Below are 14,619 nucleotides of genomic sequence, written 5' to 3'. Positions count from 1 at the left end.
ATAGAAATGATATTACTGCAGGTGACATCAATCTTCCTATTCCTGCATTTCTGCAGAATATTCAGTAACAGAGCAGCTCTTGCTTGGGACTTCATTATCACAGCATTCTGCTACATTGTTTTATACAGGTAAACTTCATGGACAAAAGAATATGCATTTCTATTAGCACAACTGATACGAAACATTCATACATTGCATCGGAAATTCGGAATGCATTACAAAATATCCTATTTGCTGCTTTTTTGGTGCACTGCCTCACATTCTGCCATTGAATGTACTTGAAAGGTATCCTGCAGAAATGTAATGATTTTGAAAATGCATTGTAACTGCATATATGTCCAACCACATCTAGTGGGAGTGAGCCCTTAATGTCATTGACCATTAGTGGATTGGAGAACATTTATAGGATCGAGGTCCTCCACGGTAATGTGGCCAGAAAAGCAGCTGATGGCCTAAATTTATAGCAATGTTTCATCTGTATTAACAGGATGTTGGATGTGATTGGTTGTGATCTGGACAAATGCAAATAAAGATCCAAATAACTTGCTTTGACTAAAAATGCTATGCATGGTAGATTTTACAATTTAGATGTCACGGTAACTCCTTTATACATTCAGTCACCTTAACAACTGAGAAACACCTACGTAGACCACTTTCTACAGAAGATATTAGAGAGACTCACAAAGACAGGAACAAGTCCACGTTTTCGATCTTCTTCCACTGCAGCCTGCAATGTCTCTCCACGAAGAGAGAAGTTTTCATCTACTGGCAGGAACCGGACTTTTACCAGAGAAATTAAGCCAGCTTTTTCCACTGAAGAATGAGCCTGAGAAAGCAAGTTATTTGGTGAAATCATAGCCGTACTGTTAAAGCTGAATTTAAGCCCAAAAAGTTTTATTTTAGGTTTTGGATATACCTGGGAAGAGATGGATCTTTTGTTGCTATTGCACCTTTCAAATAGGAGACAAAGTGTAAATGCTCTTGCACCACTACACACTATTCTATTAACCAAGCTAATATAAAAAGGGGTCAGACAGTCCTGGAGGATTTGAAATAGGCAGAAGCCTCACCATTTGTTTTGTACATCTATGGCCACCCTTAAGCCTGCCATGCACAGCTCAAGTTTAGGTTCAAGCTTGAACTTGAATTCAAGCCATGGTTGGACCTGTTAGCACCGCCTTTCTCAACAAAATCTATTTTTCAATCAACTTTTGTTGAAGGAGCCATGTGGAAAATTGTTGGCCAAACAGTGACTGCATGCAATCAAATGCAATCACTGTTTGGGTATTCTGACAGCCACATGTGTCAGCTGTCAGAATACAATAGCTGACAGGGGATATTCATCCATGTTACCCCACAAGCTGAAAAAGAGAATTCTAAAAGTCTATGGCTAGCCTTAGAATTGTGCAATATCTTTCTATTGCTAGTGTATGTGCGGGAAACCAGTTCTCACATTGATCAGATAAAAACTCTGGTGAGTGCTTAGGGATCATCCCCTTTATTTTTAGCATACAAATGTCCTGTAAATGCTATTCAGCCTTTCATATTAAATGTTAGAGTAGAGTTACAGCTGCACAGTGACCAACTGACATGCAGCCTCAGTGTGGCATACTGTCATTAGTACCCTGTACGATTGGATGTATTCTCTGTAATATCTGTGAAGGTTCACATTTTTTCAGGTCATGGTAGAGTTAGTACTAGTTAGCCAGTTTCAACTGGACTTGTTCTGTAAAGTTGAAGACTTTTTTTTATAGCTTACTAAGCCACTTCTTCCGCTCTAATAAAAGTTTGAGACATAGCCTAGCACTCATATCCACACAGGTAGCATAGTCCTCTTAATCCAAAAAACTTGGGTTGTGTCAAGATTGATGTTGATTGTCCAAGAACAGGATGGAAGGTGTGAAAAACGTTGACATCTCCCATAAACATCTGCTTTGACACATCCCATGGTGATTGGATTAAGGTTATTATGCTACCTATTTGAATATAAATGCTGGAGTATGTTCCTGACACTCACTAGACTTGAAGAAGCAGCTTGATAAGCCATAAAAACGTCTTCACATTACAGAACAAGTACAGTTGAATGTGACTAACTACTACAAGCTATTCTCTGTAATACTGGTTTAGGTGAATTATAGCTGCCTGTAATGCCGGCCATACACTGTTCGAATTTCGTAAGAATTTTCTTTCGAAAATCATATGAAAGAATTTTCGTATGAATTTCGCACCATTAGTGGGCTGCAACAACGGCCGATTTTCGTGCGGCAATCAAATTTGAGGAATCGGACATGTTGGAAATTTTTCGAAAAACTAACGATTTTCTAATCAATGATGGGAGAATCGTGCGAGAAATGTAATAAGAAAAGAAAATTTACGGAGAGAAAAGAAGATTCCCGGCCAAGAAAATTCTTTTCTGTAGCAACATGCGGTGAAATTGAAGGCTTGGTCAGCCAAATTTCGAAAATCAATGGTGGCATCATCAGATCACAAAAAAAAAAAAACTTTCTGATTTTGAAAAGAAAATTTGTTCGAAATTCGACCGTGTATGGCCTGCATAAGAGTGGTTAGGTGACAGGTACACTTTAAACACAAGTGAATATAGAGGTAGCTGTAGTCATCCTTGTTACTGACTGTTCCTTGACTGTGCTGACCTTTTTCTGCCATTCTGATAGACAACTTTGACAAAAGTTGGGAGAAATGCAATAACAAGTGACAAAGGAGCAGTAAACAAGTGAAAGTATGCAAAGTGCATTATCTAGTGTATTACAGTCAGGTGATTAAGAATATTTCTGATTGTTTGTTACTGCTTTTTTTTACTCAGACCAGCTGTATTGCAAAAGTCATGCCTGAATTACCTCACTGGTATAGATAGGTCTACATGGGGTAGTCTGAAAATTCAGAAACAATTGATCAGAGTCTTAAGCCTAGTACACATGGGCCAAATGTCGGATGACATCGGCCGGTTCAATAGAAACCAGCCGACATTTGGCCTGTGTGTACTGGAGTCAGTCGTACAGAAGCCGGCCGTTCAGCCATGACCGAAAAAAAGTCTGTCGATCAGCTCCCGATCAGCGATCTCAGTCAATGGCTGAGAGCGCTGACTGGAGTGCTCTGGTGGGGGATCTTCCCCCTGTCAGAACACAATAGAACAGCAGTGGAGATCGCTGTACCAACATCGGGTAGAGAGTACAGGAACTCCTCCTGAGCTATCAGGTTTTTTTTCGTTCAGCCCTGCTGGGTTGAATGAAAAAAGAAAATACTAGTGTGTACTAGGCTTTACTGTATATGAGATTTCACATGATATGTATATCTGGTATTCAGTACATATCCACTGATCTCCCATTTACAGTCCATGAGACAGATAAAATGAATGCAGGACTATGCCTATTCTTCTTTACTTTATCAACTGAGATAAAAAAAGGATAACTGGGCAAAATACTGCCCATTCTAACTAGTGACATGAAAAGAGGTCTCCTGCTGTCTGCTGATAGTTTTTGTTCTCCCTTCACAGTGAGGTTATCATCACACAATAACAAACTGTGCAATGAGCTCTATCTGTGTATGGTGGACTTTATGCCAGAGATACAGCGGGCTGTGTTGAGAACAAAACTATCTTGGCAAACTTTGTATTACCTGATTAGATGCATAAGCAATGAGCCGGGAGTTCAGGCTTGAGTCATCAGAATCGGGCTCAGAGATTTTCATTTGCATTATTTTATCCTTCCTGGCAGCCAATAAAGCTATCAGTGTTGATTCACTTACAGTGCTCTAAAAATGAGAAGAATTGTTTCAGTATAAAGGAAAACAGATGTGGCATAACAGAATAAGGAACACATTTAGGGACTGTGTTAAAGTTTTAAAGCGTAACTCCACTTTTGTTGAGTAAAAAACCTTCCCCTCTGGCTCTGGGTGATCAATGTACCTTGCAAGGATTTTAACAAACTTTGTTGCAGATTCCTACCTTTTGTTATTCTGAAGAAATCACTGTTTGTTCATCTGTGCCCCTGTGCTGAGTGAGTCTAATGGGAGTGGTTTCATAATTATCAAACAGCTGCTGCAGAATCGGGGATCTAATGAGGAAAATTGCAGGATCTCCATCCCTTTAGACATTATTTCCTATTGGGAGTATCTCACCAAAAAATACATTTTTGTTGCAGGGGGTGCCAAAAATCTGACTTGTATCTTAGTGTAGACTTCTGTGAAAATCAGTGAGCCAATCCCACAAGCAGGAAATTATGTTTTTGTGGGGGTGTTCTGTACACATTCTGTGTACAGAACACCTCCAGGTAGGCATATTACATCAAAATTTTCATAACAACAAGTTATTTCTCACATACAGCATATGCATACTTCCAAATACACTCTAAAATACATTCTGCTACTCCTCCCGAGTATGGTGATACCACATGTGTGAGACTTTTTCACAGCCTGGCCACATACAGAGGTCCAACATGCAGGGAGCACCATCAGGTGTTCTAGGAGCATAAATTACACATCTAATTTCCTAACGACCTATCACATTTTTGAAGGCCCTGGAGCACCAGGACAATGAAATTACCCACAAAATAACCCCATTTTGGAAAACAAACACCCCAACGTATATTCTATGAGGCATAATGAGTCTTTTGAATGGTTCATTTTTTTCCACAAGTCTTCAGAAAACGTGGAAAGAAAATGAAAACTTTTTTTTTTTTTTTACACAAAGTGGTAAATTTATAAGATGTTTCTAACACACAGCATGTACATAGCAAAAATTACACCCCAAAATACATTCTGCTACTCGTTCCGAGTATGGCGATACCACATGTGTCAGACTTTTACACAGCCTGGCCACATAGAGAGGTCCAACATGCAGGGAACACCATCAGGCATTCTAGGAGCATAAATTACACATAACATTTCCCAACAACTTATTACACTTTTGAAGGCCCTGGAGCATCAGGACAGTGGAATTACCCATAAAATGACCCCATTTTGGGTGACGTCAGCACGTATTGTCCCGCTCAGTTTTGCACGGGTGTGTGTTGTTCTTTTTCTGTTTCTTAAACTTGCTGGCCAGCTTTCACTGTGCGCTAGTCTATAGCGCTTTTTACTTGTATTGACTGACACTGATCAGTTTTTTTATATACCATTAAACCATCGGATTTTACCTTTGGCAGTACCCTCTTGTTTGTTTTCTATGGTCATTCATATGTGATTGGTTTTCCACCTTCACTACTTTCCATCTGCTGGACTGAGTGCCGCATGACCAACGAGTGAGTGTGTCAGCTGTTATTAACCCACTGTGATCACTGGATCTTCCAAGCTGGGACGCCAGGAGAACGCCAGGTCTGTGAATCATTCCTAAGTGGTCATTTACAGCAGCAGGAGATCTCCATTACCCAGGATTGGGTGACAAGCCTATCATATTGGCTATCTGGTAAGCCTGCGTTCCTTAAGGTGGTGGAATCACACAGTCTCAGTCACAAACTTTCTGTTTATCGTGTTTCTGCGCGTTTATTTTGAGCATTTAGCATCATAGACTTTGGGTTCTGAGGGTTTATTCACATTATGAGTATTTTGGTGTGATGCACATACATATACGTTTTATTTACTTTATAGCATTTCTTCGTTTGAATTATTTTTAGTTTTTATATCACAATTTTTTACATCAGTTTGGTGTTTATATCCCAATTTTTTGTTTTACTATAGCGCAGCTCCCTTTGTTCCATAATTTTTTCAATACAGTATAGTTGATCCGTTATTTAGAATAATTTTTAAAATAGTCCTCAAGTTTTTAACACTTAAAAAAAATAAATAAAAATAATGAACAATAATATATAAAAAAATATTTATAAAAATATAAAAATACATAAAAATAGATTTTATACTGTTTGCCAGCTCGTGTAGTTTTACATGTATATCTAAGGTCATATATATGTGTATTATTAATCATATGCCAGCGCTGTGTATGTATATAGAAACATACATCTACACTTATTTTATCCACTTATTTTATCTTCATATTTTGTGTATAATTTTATCCATATGAACTTGCATATTGTTGTTTATATTATTATTACTATTATTATATTGTAAAAAATTTTCAACATAGAGCACGAATACCGTAATGTCCACTTAAGCTCATCCTAACACTTAGCCTATATAAATCAGGCTTTCCCTAGTTGTTGGTACACTTGAGAAAAAGAGCGCGCATGCTCAGTACGAGCCCCACGCATGCCTGAAACGCGTTGTGTTCCTTGGGCCTTCTGCTCCCCGGTGGCGTCACATGCCATCTCCAGCACTTCATTCCACGCTGCTTCCCATCTACTATACCTGGAAAGGACACGGAGTCGGCTGACCCCCCTCTCTGCCACACCGTGGTTCCTGTTAAGCTGGACGGATGCGATACACCACGTCTACCTGGAGTGATACTGCCCAGATAAGCTTACCTATTATGTTTAAAATGTGAGTGTTTCATTTACTTTTTTGGCCAACTTCATACCTCATTAAATACTGCACTTAGAAGCATTTTTCTGTTTGTTTCTTATACTTCAGCCATATAGAAGTAAGACTCCACTCTTGAGAAGAGCTTGCCCTACGTACTACAGTATTATAGACTGATCCTTAATCTATCCCTTGGTCGATGACCTTACTATTCAGGACTAGTTCCTACAGTATTGTAAAGACTATTTGAATTAAGCCTCACCACCGGCACTGCATGGGTTATTTCTTTGTGCGCTTGCTTCATACACTGTATTGTTAAAGGACAACACTGTGGTTTATAAATGTATCATGCTTTTCTAACCACATCCCGACCGCCCGCCGGGTGGCAGAATGGCTCCCCTGCGCATATTGCCGTAGCTGTACGGCGGCCGCTTTAAGGGGTATAGGGGGGGCACCCCATTGTGTCACTGAGAAGTCGATGCACGGTGTCCACCGGGCACCCACGATTGCTTGTGACAAAGCAGGAACGTGGATCTGTGTGTGTAAACACACAAATCCATGTCCTGTCAGGGGAGAGCAGACCGATTGTGTGTTCCTAGTATATAAGAACACCGATCGGTCTCCTCCCTCAGTCAGTCCCATCCCCCCACAGTTAGAACAGACAGTGAGGGAACACATTTTACTCCTTGATTGCCCCCTAGTGTTAACCCCTTCCATTCCAGTGACATTTATACAGTAATCAGTGACTATTTATAGCACTGATCGCTGTATAAATGTCAATGGTTTCAAAAAAGTGTCAAAAGTTTCTGATCTGTCCGCTGCAATGTCGCAGTCCCTATAAAAGTCACAGATCGCTGCCATTACTAGTAAAAAGTAAATAATAAAAATGCCATAAATCAATAACCTATTTTATAGGCGCTATAACTTTTGCGCAAACCAATCAATATACGCTTATTACAATTTTTTTACCGGAAATATGTAGGAGATTACATATTGGCCTAAACTGAGGAAGAAATTTGTTATTTGTTTTTTTAAACTGGGATATTTATTATAGCAAAAAGTTAAAAAATATTGTTTTTTTTCAAAATTTTGCTCTTTTTTTGTTTATAGCGTAAAAAATAAATACTGCAGAGGTGATCAAATACCACCATTTGTGGGAAAAAAAGGACACAAATTTTGTTTGGGTACAACGTTCCACGACCGCGCAATTGTCAGTTAAAGAGACGCAGTGCCGTATCGCAAAAAATGGCCTGGTCAGGAAGGAGGTAAATTCTTCCGGGGCTGAAGTGGTTAAAGCAACAGTATATGTGCAGTAAAGACATATGACTGCTTTAAAAATTATTCCCTTAGATGTATTTACAATTGTGTAGCAATGACTTAGATAGCATTTACTAATTCAAACGGGACTTGTGTAAAGAGTATTTCATGCTAATTCTTAATTTTTACATTGTCTGTAAATCTGCTAGTGACCACAAGCTTGCAATTTGTATGATGGCCATTAATCTACCTATCAATACCCTAAGTTCTAATATATATCTGCTGTTTGCTGTATTCTAACATGCACTCACTGGCTAGAAAATATATAAAATATAGGAAATATAGGAAATATAAAAGATCTAGATCGAAGTAAACATGTTTGCATGATGCTGTCTGATCATGTAAAAGTACATTTATATGGAACTTACTTGCAGCACTCCTCCTCCTTTGCTCTCTGGATAATGGTGTAGAAAATAGCAAGGAAGTCCCAGCATTTTTGCCAACCAATCCATCACATTCATTTCTAATTCTGTACATGCTGGGCTGGATGCCTGATCATGGGGTATAGGAAAAAAAAATACATATCTCATTGTATTTATTTAATAGGAAATAGGAAAAAAAGCAAGTCATAAATTGTAATGATCCCACATTTATCTATAGTGAGTGTAATGCAGGAATGAAAGGGGAGCCAGATTGGAAAGTTTTTTTGTTCATTTACTTGTATAGATCTGGAAATATATTGATCTGAAATGATTGTGCTCTATGAGACTGAAACTAGTCAGCAGGCCTCCCTTTCCTGCCCCAATTAGTTTCACTTTGTATCATTGCTGGCTCTGAATAGTGGGCAAGATAGACTATGGGTTTGATTTAATAAAGACTGTTTATTTTGCAATTAAATTTTCCCAAGAGCTTAGTGATTGATGTAAAGCTCTGCTGACTTCCATTACCCAATCATGTGCAAGCAAAAAAAATAATATTTTTTTAATTTTCTTTACATGTGATTGGGAATTCTTTGCAACGTGAAATTTCACCACATTCACTAAGCTCTGGGGAAAATTCCCTTTGCCTTCAGTAAATCAACCCCTATGTAAGTACCTACCCCAGAAATAAGAGGATTATCACCCAATTGTGTTTGTAGACCCAAGCTACTTCTGCATCCCTGGTCAACCAATCTAAGGGCAGAACTGATGGTTGTGTTGAGCTTTTGTACAATCATTAATAAGCTGATCTAATTTGCATTTTCCCTTTACTTTTTTATAGTCACACCCATGCATGCTCAAGTGAACCAAGTGTTCATGTTTATGGAAAGATCTTCACAACAGAGAAATGTGGTAGTCAGATCCTGGCCGCACTGAGTGAAGCAGCAATTCTCTCTCATTTGTATGCTTTATGGTACATATGGGGCACCAAGTCACTGCCCTACAACTAACATATGCACATTTAAATGTACATTTACACTACAGTATGTCAGTAAATCACAAACCTGATATGTTTGTCTTTCACTAGCAGTTGTAGCAGTAACAAAAGTAGCATTGGTAGTCATAGTAGTAGTAGTTTGGACCCACAATCCACACAATAAAAAAACAGAACCCCAGGCAAAATTAGTGTACTGACATTCACTAAAGTTTTTTTTTTCAGAGATCATAAAAAAATAATAACTAATAGACATAGGCTGTAATAAAGCAAGCCAGCATAGTGTCAGGACAAGCATATTCATTGATATGAGTTGGTGTTGTGATGAAAAGTATACCGTAAGTACAACTTACCCATGTAAATCCTAAGCAGTTTATGGCATCTGCTAACATGTCTCCTAACAAGGAAGGCCAAGATGTTAGTGCTGGGAAATAAGCATGCATATGAGGACTCTGCCAATGGACAACCTACATGGACAAATAATGGAGGTTAATCAATAGATGGAACAATGGATGGGGCCAGTATACAAACAACAACCCACTGGGGTTGATTTACTAAAGGTTCAGTTTGCAAGGGAAGTTGAACTTTACAAGGAGAGTTTCCTCCTTAATGAGGTGAAGTTCTGCTGACTTCTATCAACAAATCATGTTCATGCACAAATGCTGTTTTTCATTTTTCTCACATGTGATTGAGTATTCTTTGCAAGATTTTACTGCATTTACTAAGGTCTAGGAAAATTCCCTTGCACTGTGCAACTTCCTTTTCAAGTGAACAGCCTTTTTGCCTTTAGTAAATCAACCTCAGTGTCTGCCTTTTTACTCAGAGAAAAGATGTACTGTATTTACCAGGCACATGCAGTGATAGACTATAAATCAGCCTAAATTTTACACTCATTCAACTTTTGGGAGATATTTGCATGGTTTATAACATTCTCTTTGAGACAAAACAAACTGTATTTTTCCAACTAATGAAAGGCTAAATAAAATATTTTACAAACCTTAGCAATATAAACTGAGCATATGATGAAGAATGTATAAGCAGAGGTAATCTTTAGTGAAAACTGCATGTCAAAATGATCACTAGATTTACAGATATAGGAAATCAAAGTTATGTAGAAATCATGATTATTCCTGTAATAAAACTTCAATATATAGAAACAAAATCACAAGTAACTATAGGCTAGTAAAATAGACATCATAGCAGGCATAGTTGGTTTGAGACTCTTGAAACCCAAGATTAAAGCCTAGTACACACTAGTCGTTTTTGTTTCTGTTTAACCCAGCAGGGCTGAACGAAAAAAAAACTGTCAGCTCAGGGGGAGCCACTGTACTAACCATGCAATGTTAATACAGCGACCTCCCCTGCTGTGCTATTGTGTTCTGACAGGGGCATGCCCCTGCCAGAACACTCCGGTCAGTGATTTCAGCCATTAGCTGAGAGCGCGGATTGGGAGCCGTTAGGTAAACATTTTTCAGTCATGCCCCTTCGACAGAAGCCAGCTGGTTTTGTCGGACCGAAAGCAGTACAATTGGGCTGAATGTTGGCCGGTTTTTACTGAACCGGCCGATGTCGTCCGACATTGATTTAGCCCCCCCTGTGCTTAAAGTGGTTGTTAAGCCACTCTAACATGTATGCACCATCAGCACTGCCTCCTATTGCAGTGTCCCCCTCTGTGTATGATTTATAAAAATAAATGCTGCAAATACCTCATTTCACAGTTGAGATTGCGATCACATGACCAGCCAACTTTCTCCTTTTCTCCTCTGACAGATGTAGCGGGTGGGGCCGAGATTCCCCTGCTGATGTCAGTCAGGGGGGAGGAGGAGAGAGCTGGCCAAGTCATGTGATCGCAATCTCCGCTGTGAAATGAGGTATTTGCAGCATTTATGGATAAGTGTGAAAGCTGCGCTTAGGTTAAGTTTAGGTATGCAGCCCCCCTAAAAGGAGCTTCCCTAAGGATTCTCCACAGAGTACTTGAATTGAAATTTAATAGGGTATGTCGCTTCCTGTAGGATTATATGGGATGGTGCAGTGGGGGAGGGGGGGTTTTATGTTAATATAGTCCCTAGCTTTCCTATTATAGGCTATACCAAGGGCACGCAAGCTACGTCACTTCCGGGTACGGACTTTGCTTGGAACGCAGGTGGAGTGCAAACATCTCCAACCAGTGGTACGCTGTCATTCCACACTGCTTCGTTTGCAGGCACGTACCTGTACCCTGTGATGATACACTATTGCTGGATTCGTTATTCTAGAATTTTATTTTTATTTTTTTTTTTTTATTTATTTTAAACATTTTGAGTATTTTTGTGGAGTTTTGTGAATAAAGATTTTTTTATCTACTACACCATGGGAGCCTTCTATTCCTTTTCTCTATGAGGGAGCCATTGTGATTACCATTCAACCAATAATACGGAGGTCACCCTGGATGCCATATATGATCGTGGTGGAGAGGAGATCGTGGTTGAGATATTTTATGCTGTTTGCCCCTTCTGGGGCTGTTGGATTCGGTGAGTGGGGACCCTTGAGGGGGAGCACAAAAGTCACAAAAACCACTTGAGAGCACTCCAGTCATGGTTTTTCTTGCAAAGAACAAATGTCTGAACACTGGTTTCTGAAGAGGCCTATCATTCTATGGACTATGATCACTAATTATTAATTGTTTTGTACTTGCACCAATTAGGCTGAGGTGCACTTTTATTGCTCATTGGACTTTTGATCACTATTTATATTTATATAATATTAATTAATTTGTATATATTTTGCACCATCTAGGTAGAGGAACACTTGTATGTTTATGGTATGGTTGTGATTGATGTCACTATCATCTGTGGTGGCTTCTGGGTATAGACCTATCACAGATGTAGGTGTTTAACATACACCCCTTTATATAGTGTGTTCATATATAAGGTTTTGATTTTGCACAACTTCATCACTGAAGACCGTTTTTTCTTTTTTCTTTTTTGTAATATATTAATTTTTGTTGGTAACAGGCACCACAAATAGGGGTACGATTGGGGGGATAAACCACTTTGGGAATATTACCTTTAGTCTAGCACTAAGTGCCCTTGGTATAGCCTATAATAGGAAAGTTAGGGACTATATTAACATAAACCCCCCCCCCCTCCCCCACTGCACCATCCCATATAATCCTACAGGAAGCGCCATACCCTATTTAATTTCAATTCAATTTGCAGCATTTATATTTATAAATCATACACAGAGGGGGACACTACAATAGGAGACAGTGCTGATGATGTATACAGGTTAATGTTATGCAAGCATCAGGAGGGGGAGGGGCGGCACTGTCATGAGCAGACAGACAGACAGGGGAGAGGGGAGGAGAACACAGGAGCAGAGAGGAGAGCAGATAGCAGGCTGCGAATGATGGAGGCATGTAAACTGACCATGATGTCAGGGCTCAACAGCCATGATATACCGTGGTCAGTTTACATAGAGGAGGGCAGAAACTGACAGGATCAGCCAGGTTTTTTAGGTGTTACAGGGGGCCAAATGACACAGGGCAAGCACTGTGTCAAATAACATGCTTTAAAGGAGCAGGATCCATTTTTTTGGGGGGGTTAACAAATGCTTTAAGCTGTTTGATAAGGCTTTAATCATTACTGTGATGACTCTGTAAACCATCAGACTTCTTTAAGCACAAGATTCAAATTTCAACAAGTTATTTTTCACACACAGCTTGGGAATTCTTACAAAGGCCACAGACAGAGCGAATTTCTTTCCTGCAACCACAGGTTGCAGGAAAGAAAATTGCTCGATTCTCCCATCAACACAGACAGCATTGACAGGGGAGTCCCTCACGCTGAGCCATTGTGTTCTCCCGGTGGGGGGTGGGGGAAGCTGTGCTTGCTGGGAGAAGACAGTGAACAGCTGCTTGCAATGATCGCATGTAAGATCCGGCAGGCTTATTGTATCTAAGTTGACCGATCGATTAATCAATCAACTTAGTACATTCAGCCTGCCCATACATGGTTTCGAACTGTCTATGACTGACTTTAGCACTACACATAGAAATGCACCCTACTACTCATACTACTCATCCTGAATATAGGGATGAATGAAATATAAGAATTCTGTGCAGTGTGTTACCTAATATTACCCAACCAAGGCAGCTAGCACATAAGTAGTATAGCCAACTTATAACATAGATAATATGAGTGTGTAGCACCCAAAAACAAACTCAAAATAGCAGATCATTCAGAACACAGATAAACAGCAATCACATAAGTGAAAGTCACTTGACTAGAAAAAATAATCCATAATAAATAGTTCATTAGAACAAAAGTAATCCATGATAGAGGCCACCATTCCAGTGAGAAAGATGTAAAGCAATCATGTCCAACCAAATGAACCGCCACCAACAGAAAGAATGCAAACTCACCAGACTTAATGGCTGCCGTTACAGCAACATGGGAACCTCAAACACATATGGAAATCCCTCTGGAGATATTGCAGTGGACCACTTCCGCCAAGGGTTCACATCAGGATCCAACTGGGAATAAATAAGCTCAGCAGCAACACATCAGTGCCAAGTATCCCGCCCAACGACGGACCCCTTGACAACGTCCCTTTGGACGAAACACATTGGGTGGGATACTTGGCACTGACATCTTGCTGCTGAGCAATTCCAGTTCGCCAGCAGCTGCCCATGTGAGTTTTTAATGGTTTTTATGTATTTGCTATGCATCTTTTATCTATGGAATAAACCTACCACACTATGAGACTTCTTCTGGGCTCTGGGTGAGATTATTTATTTCCACTTGAATCCTGATTTGAACCCTTGACGGAAGTGATCCACTGCGATATCTCCAGAGGGATTTCCATACGTGTTTGAGGTTCCCATGCTGCTGTAATGGCAGCCATTAAGTCCGGTGAGTTTCCAGTCTTTTTATTGGTGGCGGTTCATTTGGTTGGACATGATTGCTCTACATCTTTCTCACTGGAATGTGGCCTCTGCCATGTATTACTTTTGTTCTAATGAACTATTTTTTATGGACTATTTTTTCTAGTCAAGTGACTGTCACTTATGTGATTGCTATTTATTTGTGCTCTGAATGATCTGCTTTTTTGAGTTTGTTTTTGTTTTTGGGTGCTACACTCTCATATTATCTATTGAATATAGGGATAGCAGAAGTGTGAGACTTTTGAGCTGACTAAATGCAAAGGAATACCTTTGAGCGTTCAGGAGGCCTAAATTATGTATCTGTTTGCCAGACTTTTCTGTTTATCAGAATTTTTGGAAGGCCTGGAGTGCAAGGGCAGTACAAACACTCTGTGATGACCTCTTTTTGCAGGCAGGCACCACAAGGTATTTATTAAAAGCTATGATGAGCCTTTTGAAGATCTCGATTTTTGTGAAAAGTTTTCAGAGAATTATAAAAATAAATGAAAAAATGTTTTTTTCACAAGTTTCTCATTTTAACAAGTTATTTTTTACACACAGTATGGGCATATTCAGAATGACAACCCCAAAATGTACTTTGATACTTCTCTTATCTATGG

The 14,619-nt window shown here is 39.5% G+C and overlaps 1 protein-coding gene across 1 annotated transcript in view; it reads right to left on the bottom strand.

Annotated features, from left to right (window-relative positions):
• The window catches only part of HDC (histidine decarboxylase), a 31,534-nt gene that overhangs the window by 14,211 nt on the left and 2,704 nt on the right, over positions 1 to 14,619 (bottom strand). Inside the window, exons 3-6 of the mRNA XM_073618594.1 lie at positions 9,450 to 9,563; positions 8,112 to 8,234; positions 3,634 to 3,768; positions 683 to 826 (exon numbers count right to left, since the gene is read on the bottom strand). Of these exons, the coding sequence (XP_073474695.1) occupies positions 683 to 826; positions 3,634 to 3,768; positions 8,112 to 8,234; positions 9,450 to 9,563 (516 nt within the window). The remainder of the gene's footprint in view (positions 1 to 682; positions 827 to 3,633; positions 3,769 to 8,111; positions 8,235 to 9,449; positions 9,564 to 14,619) is intronic.

This window comes from Aquarana catesbeiana, linkage group LG03 (assembly GCF_042186555.1).
Source record: "Aquarana catesbeiana isolate 2022-GZ linkage group LG03, ASM4218655v1, whole genome shotgun sequence".
In the NCBI taxonomy this organism is placed as follows: Eukaryota; Metazoa; Chordata; class Amphibia; order Anura; family Ranidae; genus Aquarana; species Aquarana catesbeiana.
This window is presented reverse-complemented; position numbering and strand designations above follow the sequence as displayed.